Consider the following 20,565-nt stretch of genomic DNA (forward strand, 5'->3'; position numbering starts at 1 on the left):
CAGACTCAGTAGCAGAAAAATTTTACGGCCTATTCATTGGACTTAATTAGAACAGGTTGGACTGGCTCAATGTCCTGGTTCTTACAACTATCAATATTTTTATTTTAGGGTGACCCGGGAGTTCCAGGTTTCAAAGGAGAAGCTGGCCCAAAGGGGGAACCAGTAAGCCTTCATTTTTTTAATGATAAGAAGAACATAATTGTCTAGAAGTGTACAGCTCAAAATGCTCATTTAAAATAATACCAATGAAAATTATAATAGATTGGGATGAAAATAGTTTAATAGTTTAAAATAATATTTAATATACTTTAAAGTTTGTAACTTACATCATTAAATGAGTCTTCTAACCATAACTCACTGGCTGGGTGATAATTTCCTGATAACTGTCCTTCTGTTTTTTGATAGGGGCCACATGGTATTCAGGGTCCAATAGGCCCACCTGGCGAAGAAGGCAAAAGAGGTCCCCGAGGTGATCCAGGAACAGTTGGTCCTCCAGGCCCAGTAGGAGAAAGGGTAAAATTTGAATAATAAAATATATTCTCATAGTTGTGGGGGACTTATATGAGTAAGTTTTGGGATAGTAAGAAAAATTAGAACAGTTAAGAGAAATGTTTGCAGGTGCCTTAATCTTTTATTTGCAGTACAATTATCTGCAAATGCATAGAGCCAACTGTCTAATCACTCTTCATTCATTCAACTAATATTGATTGAATCCCTACTGTATGCCAATTTGAGCTATTTGTTGCTGGGATACAGCAGTTAACAAGAAGTCTATGGTCCCAGTCCTCATTTAAACAACAGTTTACTTTAGAGGGGAGGTAACGAATAGTCAAGTCAATAGGTTAATAAAAATTGCATTTATACATTTTAATAAGTGCCACGTACACTTATTAAATAATGGGGTGACATGTTGGTGAGTAACTATGGGTATATGACAGTGGTATAATGTTAGATTAGGGGGTTAGGAAATAGAGTCCTCTGAGAAGATAGCATTTTAGCTGAGACCTGACGATGAGGGTTACCAGCAAGACAAATTAGGAGAAAGAATATTCTTAGCAGAGGAAAAAGCAAATGTAAAGCTGGGAGGCCTGAAAGGACTAGATAATTTTAAACATCAGAAGATGTAGCTGTGACTGGAGTATAATGAAACAGGTCTGAAAATAAAAACAATAATCTCACCTTTAGAGAACACAAAGGGCTTCACATACAAGATGACATTAATGCATGTTATTGTTGACATTTTGATTGCTTTAGATGGTACTTTTGCATCTCATATCTAGATATCAGTTTTTCTCTAGGTTTTTTACAATGAATTGTTGTAGTATTTCTTGATTTGAAGAATTATTTGGCTTTGTATTTACATAGTTTTCAAAATTTAAAATTTATTCTATGTATTCAATTTTATATATTATATATCTATATTAGCTTGATCACAGCTCCTAAAACTTTATAGTGCTAAAAATAAAAATTACCTGTTTATTATATATTACAAAAATATCAACAAATACAAATCATATTTTGGTTGTTTGTAGGGTGCTCCTGGCAATCGTGGTTTTCCAGGCTCTGATGGTTTACCTGGACCAAAGGTGAGGGTACCCCGGCAATGTTGATACTCATGTGGGTGGTGGGCCCAAAGATGCCATTTTCCAGCATGGTGATCTAGCTGTGGTTCATATAGGTCCAGATCCAGAAATGAGATGGGCACAGATGTCAGGCGTAACCCCAAATCCCTGTTGTGTAATTTCTGAATTAAGAGGTGTAGGGGAGAAGGAAAATAATGGAGGAATAATGGAGGAATAAGAGCTTTTTTTCAGACCTTTCAGTGCATGATTATATATATGTTTCCTTTAGTTGAAATTTAGACTCTTTGAATATTCTGGTTTTTAAAAATTTGAATTATTGAAGTGAAGCTCTAAACACTTTTATCAGTTAATGATGAAAAACTACTATTATGCAGGGAGTCCAAATTAGAACAAAATGTGCAGTGACATTGTGTTCAAAGTCTGTAACTTCTCTGACAAAATATTTGTATATTAGTGCCTTGATTTGTAAAACTATAATTTTACTTATGCTTGTTTTTGTTTCCTTGAACACTTTTCTGACATACCTGCTTTGTGTGGTACAGGGTGCTCAAGGAGAGCGGGGTCCTGTAGGTTCTTCAGGACCTAAAGGAGGCCAGGGGGATCCAGGACGGCCAGGTGAACCTGGGCTTCCAGGTGCTCGGGTAAGAACATGGCAGCTGTTTGTGGCATCAGCCCAGGAGAAATGCTCCTAAGCATGCTTTGAAGGCTTGCTTTGTTTGTTTTTAAATTTAGTTCATTTTATCAACTTGGAACATTTCTTTGTTTTTATGGTTTTGACCTGATTCATTATTTTTTAAATACTGATTTGTTTTTTATCTTGTATAGAAAACACGGTAACTTCTAGTCTCTCTTTCTCAAAGGAATATGCATTAATAGCTTTACCATTTGGCATTAGAAAAAAATCCTATGTGTCAATCTTTATAATTATTCTTTACTTGCTAACAGACAAACTTGTTTGACTTTTAGCAGAGAATTCATGATAAATATTATTTTAACAAAATATCACTTGAAAATTTATAGAAACTATGAGATTGCCCTTCCATTCAGTTGTCAATAATGCAATGCTATTTTTCCTCTTTAGAGTCTTTATTTCAATTGCAGGTCAGCAGTAACATGACAATTGCTTTTCATTTTCAGGGTCTGACGGGAAATCCTGGTGTTCAAGGTCCTGAAGGAAAACTTGGACCTTTGGTAAGTAATTTAAACAAATGTCTACAACCATTAATATTTTTCAGTAGACATGTGACTTAAATGATATTTGTTTGAGGTTAATGTTATTGATCATGTGGATACTGATTGGGTTCACATATTTAAAATGCCTCCTGGAAGCAAATTCTTAGTGTCTGTGTATTTTCACATTGACCAAAATATAGATCAAATTTTATTGAGATCAATGTTTGAGATTGAAATTGCTTTCCTGACATCAGTGAAAAAGCTGAAATGATATAATTTTTAATATTGGTGAAATTCGTCTGTTAGAAATATTACTTGATTTCTTGATATCCTTCCAAATTTATATGTTTAAGAGATAAGTAGGTATGAATTTTGACAGTTTATATATTCTAGGCCCTTCCCTTCCCTTATACTGCAGTATGAAACAGAAGTCCTGAATTTTCATTACCACAAACCAGAGTAAATGAAAGAAGAGAAATGTTTATCCTATTATTATGAGAGTATCAAGAGATGTGAAGATGAGGCTTATGTCTAGAATAAGAATAAAATCTCTGTTTTAAATACTAAAAATACTTCAGTGATTTTAAAAAAACCATTCAACTATTCTGATTCATTAAGATAAAAAATAGAATAATTTAAAATTTATGTAACTTATTATTGTGAGCAAGGCAAGTGGCAGTCTGGGCGATGAGATATTTAGAATTTATGTGACACTTACCTGGCTCCTGTCAATTCTGTAGGGTGCTCCAGGAGAAGACGGCCGTCCAGGTCCTCCAGGCTCCATAGGAATCAGGGGGCAGCCTGGGAGTATGGGTCTTCCAGGCCCCAAAGGTAGCAGTGTGAGTACAGTGTATAATATATTTGCCATCCCATCGTAGTCCTCCTTTGGAGCAGGTATGTTTTTACCAAACTGATTGAATTTTTGGAATGGCTTCATTTATTCTTCAGGGTGACCCTGGGAAACCTGGAGAAGCAGGAAATGCTGGTGTTCCTGGGCAGAGGGTAAAAACACATTTTCTGCTAAAGAAAAAATATATATATGAAACTATCCAAATTCTCATGCATGGCCTCACCTCACAAATTATCTCTATGTGATACTAGGGAGCTCCTGGAAAAGATGGTGAAGTTGGCCCTTCTGGTCCTGTGGGCCCCCCGGTATGTGATATTCTACCAAGAGTGCATTTATACATTGTATTTTTCAGTGATATTAGTATAAGACTTTACTTATGAATAAGTTTCAAGGAAAGTGAATAAAACTGTATGGGATTAAATAATTTCATTTATAGATTTTCTTTTGATTCCTGTGATATGGTGTTTTCTGTCTTTTTAAATATAATGATTCCTCTTTTCTTTTTAAACTTTTAAAATCTGGTGGAAAAGGTTTCGTAATTGTCTTTGCACGTCACAGTTGAAGACTATATCAACTGAGGAAAATAGTTTTTGACAAATATTGTATAATATTTTTATTCAAAATATTTAAATACTAAATTATACCTACCTTCTTCCAATAATGTATCTTATAAAAATTTATTTAAGCCATTTTTGAGGAGGTAAAGGGATAATGTTTATCCTTTGAGGTTATATCTTCATTGAAGGATTTTAAAATTAAGTGTTTATTGAAATAAACACCTGACATATTTATTTGTTTTGGGGTGGGGCAGTTTAAATACCTCTCTAAAATGTTAGCTTTGCTTTCTTTAGTCATTCTAGTTTTGAAGCCTTGATTAATAATTCTTATGACACTTAGAAATAAACTACAATGTAAACATTAGATTTATATTTAATTTTTTAAATATAAATAGATTAGATATCCTTTTAAATTAGATATGCAAAAGTAATAGGTTTTTCCATATTCAATTTATCCAATTTCCCTATAATTTTACTGTTAGCTCCAGATATTTTATGTTTAGATAAAAAAAACCACATTTTATCAGTCATTTCACTGGCTTTAGATAATATAATATTTTCTTATCTGCAAGGACTTCAAACAATACTGTTAGATGACTTTTAATACTAGTTTATTACCTGGCTAAAGTGAAAAATGTGATTGGAAGAAATATAAAGAAATACCAGTTCTTTTAGTGGTTCACATAAACAGGAAACATACATACATATATATATGCACACATGTATATATGTATATATGTGTATGTGTATGTACTAATAGCTTTACCACTTGGCACTGGCTGCATTCATGATTTTCTTTCCTTCGTGACTTAGGGTCTAGCTGGAGAAAGAGGAGAACAGGGACCTCCAGGCCCCACCGGCTTTCAGGTATGCACTAATTCAATTTTCTATTTCTTCATTTATTAGCTAAAATGCTTTTTTAAAACATGAAAAGATATGGTCAAATGATGTGAAATTCTACAATTTCCAAAAAAAGCAATCTCTCTTTTAGTAGATATAGGATAGATATTTAGATAAAAATCAAACATTTTTATTCAAAGAAAAGGAATGAACTTACCTAAAAAATTGATAAAACCCCAAAACTATTAACAAAACAATGAAAAATAATAAACAATAATAAAAAGATATCAGGAATAAAATTTTCCTGATATCACAACAAAGTTTAAGTCTGATCTAGTTTTACTGGCATAGTGACTGAAAGTTTTTATTGAATAAATTTTCATGTTTTATCTACATATATAGGTATATATATTATTTAATAGCAGGGATAATCATAATTTGTGATAAGAGCTTTTTGGACTTAATTTAATATTCTAGCAGTCTAAAATATTGTTCTCAGAGCCACAAAAACTCTACAAGTGTGAAGAACTTTCTGTTATATTTTTACTTCTTTTTTGCTAAGTGGTGTCCAAATGAAAATCTAATGCTATAAATTGACCAGCTGCTATGCTTTGTTAGAAGGAGATATTTTTACATTTCTGAACAGTATCTTTTGCTTGAAGATATAGTCACAGAGACACCATGAATTGTAAAAGGTGAACTATTAATACTGGTAGTCTATTGAACTTTCATGGATTTACAATTTTATTTTCTTACATTTGCTTTAGGGGCTTCCTGGTCCTCCAGGGCCTCCTGGGGAAGGTGGAAAGCCAGGTGATCAGGTAAGTGTTTGAGTAATAATAATAGCAATGCTACAAATTGCTGGCTCATAGTATCATTTTTTATGAGTGAGGCTCTGTTCTGGTTTTCTTTACATATATTATCTCTTTGAGACCTCAGATCAACCCCATGTACTATGTATTCTTATAATCTCCATTTTACAGATAAGGAAAACAGGCACACAGGTGTTAGATAACTTTCCCAAAGTCACAAAGCTGATATGATTTGAATCTAGATCATCTGCTTCCCAAGACTGTGTTCTTAATCACTAAAATATACTTTTCCATAACTATAGAGTTTTACTGGAGTATTTATAAACAATTATGAACAGATATTAACCACTTTATTTCTGTCATTTTGCTGGTACATCAATTTACTTATTTTTCTGTGTGTGATTGATTTGCTTGTTAAACCATTCAATATTTCCTGAACACTTTTTGTACTTGATTCTACTGAGTATGGCCTCAACTGGCTGAACAAAATGGATATGGACCTTGCCTTTATACTACCGTATAGTAGGAGATGGAAAGTATAAAAAGACAGTTTTAATAACTGTGTTCTAGTAATAAATGCTATTATAAGGGAGGTATTATGTGTATGGAAACATGAAAGCTGCTCCTAATTCAGCCTTGGGGGGTTTCCCAAGACAAAGTAATATCTTGTATGAGTTATGAAGAATGAATGTTGTTAAAGGTGGAGGATAAAAGGTAAGAAAATAGTCCATGACATGAGAAGAACAGGTGCAAGGGCTTTCAGTTTAAGGCGCTGAGAAAAGTTTACTAAATCAGGAGTGAGTAATACAACTTGATGAGGGTAGAGAGGAGGCTGGAGGGGTGAATCAGGGGCCAGATTATGGAGGGTCTTAATTTGGGTCTAATTTGTCCCACATCATTAGAGTAATGGGGAACTGATCAAGGGCTTTTAAGGAGGGAATAATATGATCAGATTTGGATTTTAGGAAGATCATGCCACAGTGAGGACCATCAACTTCAGGGGATAAGATTGGAGACCTACTTGATAAAATAATCATCTTTATCAGAGACAGAAGTTTCAAAATGACAACTTTCTGTTAGTTAAGAGCAAACTGAAACTTTTGTAGACACGTCTGCATTAGATTGAGCCCACGATTCCTAGTAGAATGTTTTGTCTATATTATAGTCTCAAGAAAGATTTACTGAATTGAACAGGATTGAATTGGTTCTATTTAAAGGATAAGCTCTTCGTTGTTTTTTATATCACTTTCCTCTATTTAAACTTTTTCATGTTCCATTAGGAAAAAAAGCCATTTAGCATGTATTTTCTGTCTCTAAAAATACTAATGCACTATCTTTGTGAAATAATACTTTGCGTGTTCTCATTGCCAAAAATCAAACATTCAGGTATAATATTTTTATATTTAATATATATTTTTAATGTTTTCTGGAAAAATATTTCCATCTAATATATATGATATTCCATCTTTTATAAAAATATACGTATTTTTCTTTCTTTAATATTGTGGACTTATTCAGCTTTCTGATAGCACATTAAAAGAAATTAGGTATATGATATGGAAAAATTTCTAATAAATGTCTAAAAGCTGGCTCAAAGCTTTTGCTCCATTTAAAAATAAAATGTATTTATAGGGTGTTCCTGGAGATCCTGGAGCAGTTGGCCCATTAGGACCTAGAGTAAGTATTTTTTTCCTTTGTGATTAATTTTGTTTCCCGTAGGATTCAGTTTAAAAAGGAATTGTTTATGTTAAACTGGGATTTTATTTTAAACATTAAATTCTTCTACCAGATAAAAATCAATCTTGTGAGAAATATTTTATCCTGTGAAACTGGCATTACGTTGCTTCAAGCTTATTTCTTATCACTAAGTTAGAAAATTGAGCTTTAGTAATGGCTCAATCCTAAATTTTCTCCCAGTAGAAGACATTTTTTTTAAGAACCATTTTAAACCCATTTTTAGATCAAGTATTGAGATTATTTCACATTCCAATGTTGTACTAGGGAGAACGAGGAAATCCTGGGGAAAGAGGAGAACCAGGAATAACTGGACTCCCTGGTGAGAAGGGAATGGCTGGAGGACATGGTCCCGATGGCCCAAAAGTAAGTGCCATAGTGATCACATGTTTTAAAATGTTCTGAAACAACTGTGCAATAAACACATGCTGGTACTAGGGTCCATTTCTCCTGTTTTCGCAAGGCAATTTGATTATATCATTTTCTTCTTCAACAAATATTTAATGAGCATCCAGTAGGCTTTTTTCTAACAACTAAAGAGTTAGCTAAAAAGAAAACTCTTCTTTGTGATGGGGATTATGGTTTAAGTCCACATGGTGATACATTCTCATATACAAACACATTCCTCATGTTTATATTAATTTTATTAATGGCTTCCTTGAATAAGCAGAGGCAAGCAATAGAAAATTGCATAATTTGCAAAATTCCTAATCATATGCTCCATTTTCCTTGTCTCATGTTCCACAATCCTGCTTACTGCGTATATGAAAATATGTAGGCATGAATCAGTACCCTTTCCTTTTGAGTACTGTTTTGTGATGAGTAGAAGATAATGTGGCCAACTTCAATATAAACAGTTGAAGTAGAATTTTTCATGATCATATAACATGAGATCTCTTATCATCTTCGGGGTCCAGAGTGATTGATAAGTTCTACTTAAATTTAATCACTAAATTAGCTTGAAAACCAGCTTAATATCCAGATTGATTAAAGACAGAATGAAACGTTTCTCCAAATGTAATGTATTCTTTCTTTATTAGTATCTACTACGATGTTTTTCCCCTTTCCAACAAAGGACCTCTAATCATTTTTATTTGAATTAGTGGTCGGTTTACTCTAAAGAGAAAAGTTGAAAACAAAAGAACAATCAAAAAGCAAATCTGATTTTATTTCAAAAAGATCAACTCAGAGATAACTTTCCCAAATGAAAAACTGAGCATTAAATCAAAATATATGAAATTGCTGACATTCAACTCCTTTTGACTGACTAAAACAGTGATTTTATGTGGTTCAATCATAATATATTGGTATGGTCACTTAATGTGTGTACATTTTAGGGCAGTCCAGGTCCATCTGGGACCCCTGGAGATACGGGCCCACCAGGTCTTCAAGGTATGCCGGGAGAAAGAGGAATTGCAGGAACTCCTGGCCCCAAGGGTGACAGAGTAAGTCTGATTTTTTTTTAGTTCATTTATTTAGACATTCTACTGATAATGATTTCCTGAGCAGGCTTTTACTTCTACCATCCTAAACCACTAGTCATTCATTGATTCATTCTTTTAATAAATATTTATCAAAGAAATGCACAATGTCTGACACTGTTCTAGGCTCAAGGGGACACAGCTAACGACACGGCAGTTATGACTTTGCCCTCATGAAGCTTCCATGTAAGTGCGGGAAAGAGACAATTAGATGAATAAATGGTACTTTGTGTGTCTTCCCAGGGTGGCATAGGAGAGAAAGGTGCTGAAGGCACAGCTGGAAACGATGGTGCTAGAGTAAGTCAAAGCATTTCTTTTTTAGCTGGGCTGGGAACCAACATTACATTATCCTATGAATTTGCATGAACTTTTCAAAATAAAGTGAATCACATTTTCCTGGTAGTCAGCATGTGGAGAATGATGACCTTTGAGATTTGATGTTGATCCACCATGGATACTGATTTGCTTACCCTGAATTAGACAGAGCCAAAAAATAAAGTCATTATTGAGAGACTCAAATAAAAGACATATTTATTGCCTATGAGATAGATGCTTTACGGGGTGGGGTCCCTCTTTATCTCTCTCTATTACCTTTTAATTTCATATTTAATGTTTTTTTCTGTTAAAATATTGCTCCAATAAGCTGGCTTAGGTCTCATTCCAGCATAGGCAAGTAGAGCTTTATAGAGTCCCCAAAACTGTTGTAAGTATTTCTCAGTATACTGGATGTTTGGGGTGAGAAATTTACTGCACAGTGAATCATCATGAATGCCTTTATCAAAAAAAAAATAGTTTGAATAATGAATGTCAAGAAGGATGGTTGACCCAAAACATTGTTTAATGTCATGTCACAAGCAGACATTTAACAAACTTTAGGTCTTCAAAATTAGAATGCACTTACAATTCAAAGGGCAATCAGACTAGAAGAACAATATATTTTCAGACGTAAATGATTTTCTCATGTAGGAGTGATTAGTCACAGTGGCTCAAACGTCCAACATTTCCTGGACTAGTGCTTGATATTTGATGAAAAGTTTCTGTCTCAATATGACATGGTTTGCTGTTAGTTGTCATGTTGTGCCCTGACAATAGCAGTTGCACCATAAATACAAGGTCACATTGAGACATTGTGAATACATTGGTTATATTAGCTTTTGATTAAGAAAATTCAGTGAAATGTAGGAAAAGTTTACCTTAATGGTAATTATCCATTTTTTTATTTTTCCGAAAAATTAAATTAAGTTTGAAACAGTTTAGCAAATTATGAACAAAAGATATCTCTGGTCTTTTAGTTAAATCTAATATTTGATTTCAAAAATGGTCTAAGTAAATCTGATATTTTTTTTTACTTTATATCATGAATGTTCTGGAGTGCATAGTGAGTAAGGCAGTACTGTCTGAAGGAGTGACGTGTTGAGAGTTTATTTTAAGGGGAAATCCAAAATACTTATCTACTGTGCCTATGAACTAACTTTGAAAATGCAGCATAACCAGATCAAGTCATAAGCAATGACTGCTTTATTTTTAAAGAGGGCAATACCTTGTTCAGGAAAGAAACAGAACAGAGCATTTACTGTCATCTTATAGTAAGGAAAAAATTAGTAACATGTTTTCTCTGTGTGAAAAGAGTCTGTGAATACAAGTAATGAAGTGCTTTTATAGTTAATGAAATCCGTTAAGGAAGTGTCTAAGTAAATTATTGGAAGAATATTGTTCTACTCTAGATCCAGAGAATATAAGAACACAGTTTTCTCATGTTCTTGTCAAAAATATAAAATTAAAAAGTTATTTTTGTGTCTTAAGTTTCTTCAGTAATACATACAGAAATTAAATGATCAGAGAATGTTTGAGCTGCATATTAAGGGGCAATACACAAATATCAGATAGAGAACTTGTTTTAGAAAGGACTCCAATCTAGTCCAGTCACTCTCGACTACATGTTAAGAGCCTGGTGGTGTCCCCTGGTGGTAGCTCTCCTATGCTCTAAGTGTAAAGGACTTCATTAACGTAGCTGGGTGGTGACACTCCTTTTCATCTCAAAAGATTGAAGAAAATTAAGCCAGGTTCAGTGGTGATGCCTGTAGTCCCAGTGGTGATACCTTTACAGGAGGTATCATAGCCACTGCACTTCAGCCTGGGCAATAGCGAAACCCTGTCTCAAAAAAATAAATAAATAAATAAATAAAAAGAAGAAGAAAACCAAATACTTTAACACACAATTTGCTATTATAATAGTAGCATATAATTTGACTATTATAATTAAAGAATATTCTATACAAAGAAGAAAGCTTCTTTTTAACCTATGCTCACATTGCAAAATCAATATCAGCAAAATTAAATAGGCTAAGAAAGATAGAATCATTGTAGAAGCATAGCATTCATTTAACCCTGATGTTTGAAGACAATTTTATGTATGGATGAGTTGAGTTGGGTAAAAGAAAGTAACACATTTTGTAGAGAAAAAGACAGTGAAAATGGTTTGAGACTAGTCAGAAAAATCTGGAAAATATACAGATTATGTAATTTACGATAGATAACAATTTGCAAAAGCAGCTGGGTTATAACAAAATAGTCCCTTGTCTTTTATTTGTTTGCTTAAGCATGAAGATTCCTGTACATTTTTTCCCTCAATATAGCTATGTTCTGTTAATTAACAGGGTCTTCCAGGTCCCTTGGGCCCTCCAGGTCCTGCAGGTCCCACTGGAGAAAAGGTAAGTCTCAAGTCGTTACTCTATGCACTCAAAACCGTGAGGCCTGAGTGCTGGCTCGTTCATAAAGCTTCCTCTCTTGTAACATGTGGTAGCTGAGCTGGGTCATTTCAGAGTTCTCCCCAGCTATCTGCCCTCCACGGTGCCCTTGCTGCTGCTGTGGACAATAACCATCTAAAATCTGTCTTCTAGGGTGAACCTGGTCCTCGAGGTTTAGTTGGCCCTCCTGGCTCCCGTGGCAACCCTGTAAGTGACAGTATTTTGATGTTCTTTAGTGTGAGATTAAGTGAAAAAAAAAACTCATCATTTTGTTTTGATATTTATATAAAACCATGCCTGTTGATTTAAGCTATTTATAATTTCCTGGTTTTTAACTTTTACTTTTCTAATTAAACTTAAAAAAACTATCTGTAATACAATCTATTAAGTCTAGATAGGCAACTTGTTTACTAAATAATTAAGGGGCTTCTTTTCTACTTGGGACATTGGGAATTTTGTTCTATGACCTGTATGTTTATATCACCCTTAAGGGTCTTCCTCAAGAAATATGTGTAATTTCTCTCTATATAAATGTCAAACTATGCCAAATTTATACAATTGTATTATAAAATACTGTTCCAATTTAGAATAATGTGTGGAAGCTACAGTAACCTTTGCCTTCTCCTAGGGTTCTCGTGGTGAAAATGGTCCAACTGGGGCTGTTGGGTTTGCTGGACCCCAGGTATAATTTTCAAATATTCCTCATTTACAAATGAATACTCCTCTTGTTATCATGATGAGGTTAATGGGGTTAATGATCATTGCCTTATGTTTTGAAGGTATATTAAGAATTCTACAAAGTTTATGGTTTTCTAAGCAATATTATCATTTTCAATACATTTTTCATAGACTGGCACCAAAATTGGTGTTTGCATTATTTGAGCTCATATACTTATTTTTTGTAATAAAAATATGATGGGATAGCTTATTTTTGAGGCTTTCTTCAAAGATCTCATCGGGGCATTTTTTTTCCTACTGTGCTTTAATACTGATTACAAACCACCATTTCACAATATATGATTAAATGATATGTGAATAATAATTACTATGAAATAATTTGCCTATAAGTCTTAAATCAGTTGCTTGTTTGTGCAATTGTGTACAGGGTCCTGATGGGCAGCCTGGAGTAAAAGGTGAACCTGGAGAGCCAGGACAGAAGGGAGATGCGGGTTCTCCTGGACCGCAGGGGCTGGCGGGGTCCCCTGGCCCTCATGTAAGTTTAAAAAAAAAAGTCACAATTTGAGAATAGTGTCTAATGTTTGCAGTGTGTATTCAGCCTGTTTTGCTTTTACTGCAGTGCTGTGTTGTTTGTTTCTTTCTGTTTAGGGTCCTAATGGTGTTCCTGGACTGAAAGGTGGCCGAGGAACCCAGGGTCCACCCGTAAGTTGGTTTGATGCCCTGGGAATCATGCACAGCTAGTTCCAGATATTTAGTGTGTCCTCCTCATGTAAAAGTTAATCTTTATATGAGCAGTAATAAAAAATTATTGCCTGTGTCAACTATACCGTAATGCAAGGGACCCTTAACTTAGATGAAGATTTGGGTTCAAATCAGTTTTGTAATTTTGGGGACCCAGCTGCCTCATATGTAATATAAATAATGTATTACCAATGTAAAGGGGTGAATGAATAATGTGAAAGCACTTTATATAATTCAATTGTATAAAATATTAATGGGATTCTAGTCCTACTTGTGTATGTTCAAGATAAATGAAAAGTAGAAAGATAAAAATAGTTGCCCTTCCTACTAATTAATCTAGATTCATTTCCAAAAATATAGAATGCATGAGATGAAAAAATATATTGGTCACAACATAGAAGGAAATCTAAAGGCCTAAGACTTTTTGTGAAAAAATAGATTTCAGGAAAATATGTTAACTGTTATTTAAAAATTGCTTATATGATATTATATTACTAGGGTGCTACAGGATTTCCTGGTTCTGCTGGCAGAGTTGGACCTCCAGGCCCTCCTGTAAGTCAACTCAGTGATTCAGGTCATAGATGATGATGAAGTAATTACACACACACACATACACATATATATATATATGAAAATTATTATTTGTTCTATTATTTAATCCCTTAGTGGAATGTTTTACTGTTTAACAACTCTTAACCCAATAATTTATACTGGTATTTCATCAAAGAAAGTTCATATTTAATAATCCAATATTTCTTAGAGGAGCTTGTTTGCAAGTTCTTTTTAGTCCCAATGTTTGACTGTTATTCCATTATTCCATTTGGGTACTAAATACTTAACAGTATTATGTGCTGATAATCATCCGCTTCAGTTAGGAAGCTTTTCTGAAACTTTCTTTAATAAATGTTATTCTTTTATTATACGATCAAGTCAGACAGAATAAAATATTATATATTCATTGTTTTGAGTACAGCCTTAAATAAGCTTGAAAATTCAAGTCAGTTTCACCACTCTTTTGATAATGATTCACAAGGAATTGTCTGCAAATGATATTTAGATCTTTTCCCGGGTAATTAATCTACCTGTATGTTTTGTTTTGTTTTGTTAAAATTCTACTGAATGACTGATTATCTGACAGGAAAAATGAATCTGCAAGACTGGGACACCAGCATCTGAGGTAGACACCATTGCATCAGTCGCTCTTACTTGGCTTCCACTTTGCCCTCCTGGGCATTTCTTTCTGTGTTATGCTAGGGAGCTCCAGGACCTGCGGGGCCTTTAGGGGAGCCTGGGAAGGAGGGACCTCCAGGTCTTCGTGGGGACCCTGGCTCTCATGGGCGAGTGGGAGATCGAGGACCAGCTGGCCCTCCTGGTGGTCCAGGGGACAAAGGAGACCCAGGAGAAGATGGGCAACCTGTAAGTTTGGCATCTTTGTTCAAGAACACCTCCAGTTGAGATATTTACGAATAGAAATCCATAATAATCAGCGCCACAAAGAAACTATTTGCTGGGCATATTCCTAAATCCTTTAAGTGCATTATACCCGATAACTTACAATTCTCTGCTTTAGAAGAGAATTTATATAATTTATAAATATATCTAATTTATATATAGATATAAAAAAGCAGTAATGAAAATGGTGTCCAAAAACTAAACCAAAGAAATTCTTTGTAAATGTTGGTAATATATGAAGAACTTTTAAAAATATATGTATTATTTTATTTTATATCGATATGCTTCTAAACATTAATGTATTTAGATAACCATTTGTCTTTATTTTTAAAATTCTTTTTGTCTTTTTAAAAAGAGGAAAAAATATTTCTCTGAACAGTAGCCTCTTTTATTCAGTCAATATTTGCAATAATCTTCAAGTTCCTTTCCAACTGATGAGCTGTTTTTAACTTTAAATAATGTTAAAGGCTCTGTGTGGATTATAACTAATTACTTATATATAGTATGGTTTTGTGAAACAGATCTTTTTTTCATACTGAAAAATCCGTAAAGCTGTAATCAATTTATTATAAATTCCTTGGATTAGGTTTTACCCTGGAGAATTTCTAATTCTAGCTTGTCCTCAACATTAGGGTCCAGATGGTCCCCCTGGCCCAGCCGGGACTACTGGGCAAAGAGGAATAGTCGGCATGCCTGGGCAACGTGGAGAGCGAGGCATGCCCGGCCTGCCAGGCCCTGCGGTGAGTAGCTGCCTCGGTCAATATTTCATCTGATATGTGCAATAAAATTTTTTTTCAGAGAGAATTGATATTTTTTGCTTAGTAAATGGATTGAAACAGTCTTGTACTGACATACGTTCTGAGTATCTTAAAATCTTTTGATCTTAAATGTCAAAATCTTAACTATCTTGCAAACTCTTTGAAAAATATATTTGTTTAACCCTGGGACTAGAGAAGCAGGCAAAGAAGGATATGGATTTTTGGTGACTCTTAAATCTTTCTTCAAAGATTAAAAAGATCCCTGGAGCTAGAGAAGGGGGATAATCTCCTGGTGAGTAGGTAGCGTCTTTTTAAATAAACACGCTTCACAAAAATGCCATATTTCACAGTAAACCATCAAAGGGAAGACATAGTTGAGCGAAAGGAATATTAGAGGTGAATGTGGGGTGAACTACAAAGCAAGACTCTGAAGGTAATCTCCTGTTCTCTGGAGGGTGCTTAAGCATCTCATATTTCCTGGAGTATGGATAAAAGTTTGATTCAATGTTAGCTTTGAAGAGACTAAATTTTACCACTATGAAATTATAATACTTGAGAAAAAATTAATAATTTTTAATGGAATATAGACAGAGCAATGTACCCCTGGAATCTTGGAACTGGGAGACATCTGGATACAAATCTGAAACCAGACAATTAGGAGTTAAGGGATGTGTTATCATTATTAGAAGTAAGCTGAGGGCCTAAAAGTACAATCTCTCAATAGTGAGACCAAAGTACAGAATATAAAAATAAAATGAACAAAGTGGGAGTGAAAGAGGATGAGTGTGTCTTACTAGTGATGCAGATTCCAAAAGGGCAGCTAGAATTGACCGTGCTGCATATTGTTAGAACCCAAAATGCATACCTGAGCTGGTGGGAAAGGATGCTTTTTGGTCCCTTTGATATGTCAGGAGGAGTGTGATACGAGGTGAGCATGCTTCTGAGAAGGCATTTACAGTGACATGGGTGTTGTAGGTAATGGAAAATTATTATTATAGAAGGAGGGACTAAGGTGACATTTGAAGAAATGTAGCCTTTATGGGAACTGGTGTTCTTCAGTTTCTTCAGAAGTGGATGACATATTTATACTTATATTTCAGGGCACACCAGGAAAAGTAGGACCAACTGGTGCAACAGGAGATAAGGGTCCACCTGGACCTGTGGGACCCCCAGGCTCCAATGGTCCTGTAGGGGAACCTGGACCAGAAGTGAGTACTGCAGTGAAAATTACTCTTCTCTTGGTATCTGGGTGTCATGGGGACGGACAACTTTTTCATTTACAAATTGCTTTAGAGATTTAGAAATTGATTGACCTTAAGAAAGTTCTTAGTAATGTTATTTGATGTACCCTACTTCCTTAGAGTTGGCTAAGGATGACATAAAGAAAAGGTAACAAGATCAGTGTCCTTGCACTGACTTTCCTCTAATCTGGAGCTAAGCATTTTAGTTGATTTAGACTGTTGCCAAATTGGTTTGAAGGTGAAAGGACACATCCGTTCATCTTTTCCCTTGTTATTATTTCATCTTGTAATGGCATATTTATCAAAATTGCCAAGTTTTATGGTGATAGGATTAATATAACCATTATAGCTTGTAAAAAGGACAAAGTAAATAGAGACCATTTTACTTAAATATCACTGTAACATAAAATAATGGATGTCATGTTCCTTTAGGTTCTTTTGAGAGGAAATCAGTTTTTGATAGGCAATTTGATAAGTTAAAAGTTGGAATGTCCTCTATTTAGTTATTTAATAAATGAATCACCAAACTGTTTCTTGAAAGAAATAATCGATGGTTTTCAGAGGAATTTTTGATCAAATAGTAAACATAGTTCAGAAAAAAATCAAAATAGGGAGAGAAGATTATATATATTTAAAAAGTAATTTAATAATTTAATAGCTAAACACAATTATTTGATTTCAAGACTTTAAGGATATTATTTGGATAAACTTAAAAAGTTTAGTAAAAAAACCCATTTATTAGTAACAAAAATAAAACAAATGGCAAGAATGTAATTGTTGCCTATTTATTTCAAAGTACTTGAGAATGTTCTTTCTTTTTAAAAATAATAAATAGAAATGAAGAATTTAGGTTAAGTAAGAAGGTATTAATAATTTTATGGCAATTCAAAATCATAGAAAGATGATAAGAAGCCATTCTCTTACTGAGATTGCTATAAATGCTAATTTATAGTTTATAAAAGAGAAGTATAAAGCATGCTGCCATTTTTTCTGACAATTGGAAAGAGATTTGTTGCATTACTCAATTAATTAGTTTTTCAAATATTTTTCTTTATAGGGTCCGGCTGGTAATGACGGTACTCCAGGACGGGATGGTGCTGTTGGTGAACGTGTAAGAACAATTTCTCTGATTAAAAAAATCTAAAGTCATATAAATTTGAAATCTTTGTAATTTTAGTATTATGCTCAAAAGCTACCATTTGTCCTCATAACTCCAATGCAGCTCTGATTTTTCTGATTAAAAACCCTTTTTATAAGGTCACAACTTATAAATCTTGTAAATGAAAGGAGATTTAAATATACAGCAAAGTAAAATGGTATGTTTTTACTAAGAGTAGGACAGCAAAATTGCTTTCATCTTTGGTACAACAAAAAAGGCCTAGAAGTATTTACTCCTTGGGACATTGCATCATAATAAGATTGCAGATGGCATCATGTCTGCTTTTCTTTCATAAAATGGGAGAAGGGTGACTATTAAAGGAAAAGTGAGAAAAGATGATCAAAATTCAGTTTTCTTTTCTTTTTTCAGCATATTACAAGGGTATAAATGTTTAGGTTACATATAATGCCTTTGTCCCACCTGAGTCAGAGCTTCAAGTGTGTCCATTCCCCAGACAGTGCGCACCACACCCATTAGGTGTGAATATACCCCTCTTTTTCTCCCCCCTCCCATCTGCCCAACAACCGATAAATCTTACTACTCTATGTGCACATAAATGTTGATCAGTTAATACCAATTTCATGGTGAGTATATGTGGTGCTTGTTTTTCTATTCTTATGATACTTCATTTTAGTACAATGGGCTTCAGCTCTATCCAGGGTAATACAAGAGGTGCGAGATCACCATTGTTTTTTGTGGCTGAGTAGAAGTCCGTGGTATACATATACCACATTTTATTAATCCACTCATGTATTGGTGGGCACTTGGGTTGTTTTCACATCTTTGTAATTGTGAATTAGGCTGCTATAAACATTCTAGTGAGGATGTCTTTTTTATAAAACCATCCTCATATCGCCTTCTAATCTTTGACAAAGCAGACAAAAACGTACACTGGGGAAAAGAATCCTTATTCAATAAATGGAGCTTGGAAAATTGGATAGCCACATGTAGAAGACTGAAACAGGATCCTCACCTTTCACTTCTCACAAAAATCAACTCATAGTGGATAACAGACTTAAACCTAAGGCGTGAAACTGTAAGAGTTTTAGAAGAAAATGTTGGAAAAATTCTTGTAGACATTGGCCTAGGCAAAGAATTTATGAAGAAGACCCCATAGGCAATCACAGCAACAAAAAAAAATAGATAAATGGGAACCTGATCAATTAAAAAGCTTCTGCACAGCCAAGGAAACTATCACGAGAGCAAACAGACAACCTACAGAATGGGAGAAAATATTCACATGCTACATATCCAGTAAAGGGGTGATAATTAGAATCTATATAGAACTCAGGAAAATCAGCAAGAAAAAAATCAAACAGACCCCTCAAACAGTGAGCAAAGGACATGAACAGAAACTTTTCAAAAGAAGATAGACTAATGGCCAACAAACATATGAAAAAATGCTCAACATCTCTAATCATCAGGGAAATGCAAATCAAAACCACAATGAGATATCACTTAACTCCAGTGAGAATGTCCTTTATCAAAAAGTCCCAAAACAATAAATGTTGGCGTGGATGCAGAGAGATAAGAACACTCATACACTGCTGGTGGGACTGCAAACTAGTACAACCTCGGTGGAAAGTAATATGGAGATACCTCAAAGAACTAAAAGTAGAACTACCATTTGATCCAGCAAACCCATTACTGGGCATCTACCCAAAGGAAAAAAAGACATTCTATATAAAAAATTTAGTTTTCTGAAAGAATACTTATGGAGATGAAAATCTGGAAGGGTATTTCCTTAAAATTTTCCTTGTTTTCACATTGTGTATGGAAATTCTTTGTGTATTCCGAGTGCACAGATATTCCAGTTTGAATCCTGCTAGACTAAAAAACACGTTATATTCTGAAGGTGAACACTCCCACCCTCCAGTAATCTTGACTGTGAGAGCAATAGGGTGGAGAGGAGGGGAGGGAAGAGATCTGAAATTGAGGACAAATAATCTTATTATTCTAATTTAAATTATTAATTAGTAAATATAAGTAAAATATAAGAAAAATAATAAGTTTTTAAAGGTATTTTTTTCTATTACTGTACAAATAGCATGAACATATAGAATATTGTTGTTTTAGAATAAAAGTTAAAAGCATAATGACATGGTTATTTTTGTCAGGGTGATCGTGGAGACCCTGGGCCTGCAGGTCTGCCAGGCTCTCAGGGTGCTCCAGGAACTCCTGGCCCTGTCGGTGCTCCCGGAGATGCAGGACAAAGAGGAGATCCGGTAAGGAGGGAGTCGATTTTGCAATGACAGTTATGAGTATGGATATACTATGTTCTTATATAAGCAAATAGCATGTATACGATCATACATGTGCACTTCATTAAGGACTTTAAACAAAGAACGATAAACAGCCAATTATAAATTCGTATATATTTTTTAATCTTAAAGGAAAAGGTTTGACTTTTAATAAACATTCAAAAATACTGATGCTTTGACTTCTATCATTTAAAAATGCAATAATTTATAGGGAATGTAATAAGCATGCATCATGTTAAATGTAAGCAAGTAATGTCTTATTATATTCAACTAAGGGGATCTTTTTTTATTTAAAAGTATTATGGAGTTACAAATGTTTTGGGTTGCATTGATTGCTTTTGTAAGCTTGAGTCAGGGTTAAAAGTGTGCCTGTCACCCAGGTAGTGTTCATTGTACCCATTAGGTAGGTTTTTGCTCATCACATCCGCACTTCCCTCCGCTCCCCACTTGATTTCCTTTGAGATTTACTTCCCTCTATGCACATGTGTGCTCATCAGT

At 34.3% G+C, this 20,565-nt stretch overlaps 1 protein-coding gene across 1 annotated transcript in view; it reads left to right on the forward strand.

The window, feature by feature from the left end:
• The window catches only part of COL5A2 (collagen type V alpha 2 chain), a 149,741-nt gene that overhangs the window by 118,369 nt on the left and 10,807 nt on the right, over positions 1 to 20,565 (forward strand). The window contains exons 22-46 of the mRNA XM_045559859.1: positions 109 to 162; positions 406 to 513; positions 1,533 to 1,586; positions 2,126 to 2,224; positions 2,721 to 2,774; positions 3,497 to 3,595; positions 3,705 to 3,758; positions 3,858 to 3,911; positions 4,977 to 5,030; positions 5,771 to 5,824; positions 7,448 to 7,492; positions 7,817 to 7,915; positions 8,887 to 8,994; positions 9,274 to 9,327; positions 11,688 to 11,741; positions 11,931 to 11,984; positions 12,406 to 12,459; positions 12,883 to 12,990; positions 13,104 to 13,157; positions 13,695 to 13,748; positions 14,451 to 14,612; positions 15,281 to 15,388; positions 16,507 to 16,614; positions 17,705 to 17,758; positions 19,924 to 20,031. Coding sequence (XP_045415815.1) covers positions 109 to 162; positions 406 to 513; positions 1,533 to 1,586; positions 2,126 to 2,224; positions 2,721 to 2,774; positions 3,497 to 3,595; positions 3,705 to 3,758; positions 3,858 to 3,911; positions 4,977 to 5,030; positions 5,771 to 5,824; positions 7,448 to 7,492; positions 7,817 to 7,915; positions 8,887 to 8,994; positions 9,274 to 9,327; positions 11,688 to 11,741; positions 11,931 to 11,984; positions 12,406 to 12,459; positions 12,883 to 12,990; positions 13,104 to 13,157; positions 13,695 to 13,748; positions 14,451 to 14,612; positions 15,281 to 15,388; positions 16,507 to 16,614; positions 17,705 to 17,758; positions 19,924 to 20,031 — 1,908 coding nt within the window. The remainder of the gene's footprint in view (positions 1 to 108; positions 163 to 405; positions 514 to 1,532; positions 1,587 to 2,125; positions 2,225 to 2,720; positions 2,775 to 3,496; positions 3,596 to 3,704; positions 3,759 to 3,857; positions 3,912 to 4,976; positions 5,031 to 5,770; positions 5,825 to 7,447; positions 7,493 to 7,816; positions 7,916 to 8,886; positions 8,995 to 9,273; positions 9,328 to 11,687; positions 11,742 to 11,930; positions 11,985 to 12,405; positions 12,460 to 12,882; positions 12,991 to 13,103; positions 13,158 to 13,694; positions 13,749 to 14,450; positions 14,613 to 15,280; positions 15,389 to 16,506; positions 16,615 to 17,704; positions 17,759 to 19,923; positions 20,032 to 20,565) is intronic.

Source organism: Lemur catta, chromosome 8, assembly GCF_020740605.2.
Source record: "Lemur catta isolate mLemCat1 chromosome 8, mLemCat1.pri, whole genome shotgun sequence".
NCBI classification, from domain to species: domain Eukaryota; kingdom Metazoa; phylum Chordata; class Mammalia; order Primates; family Lemuridae; genus Lemur; species Lemur catta.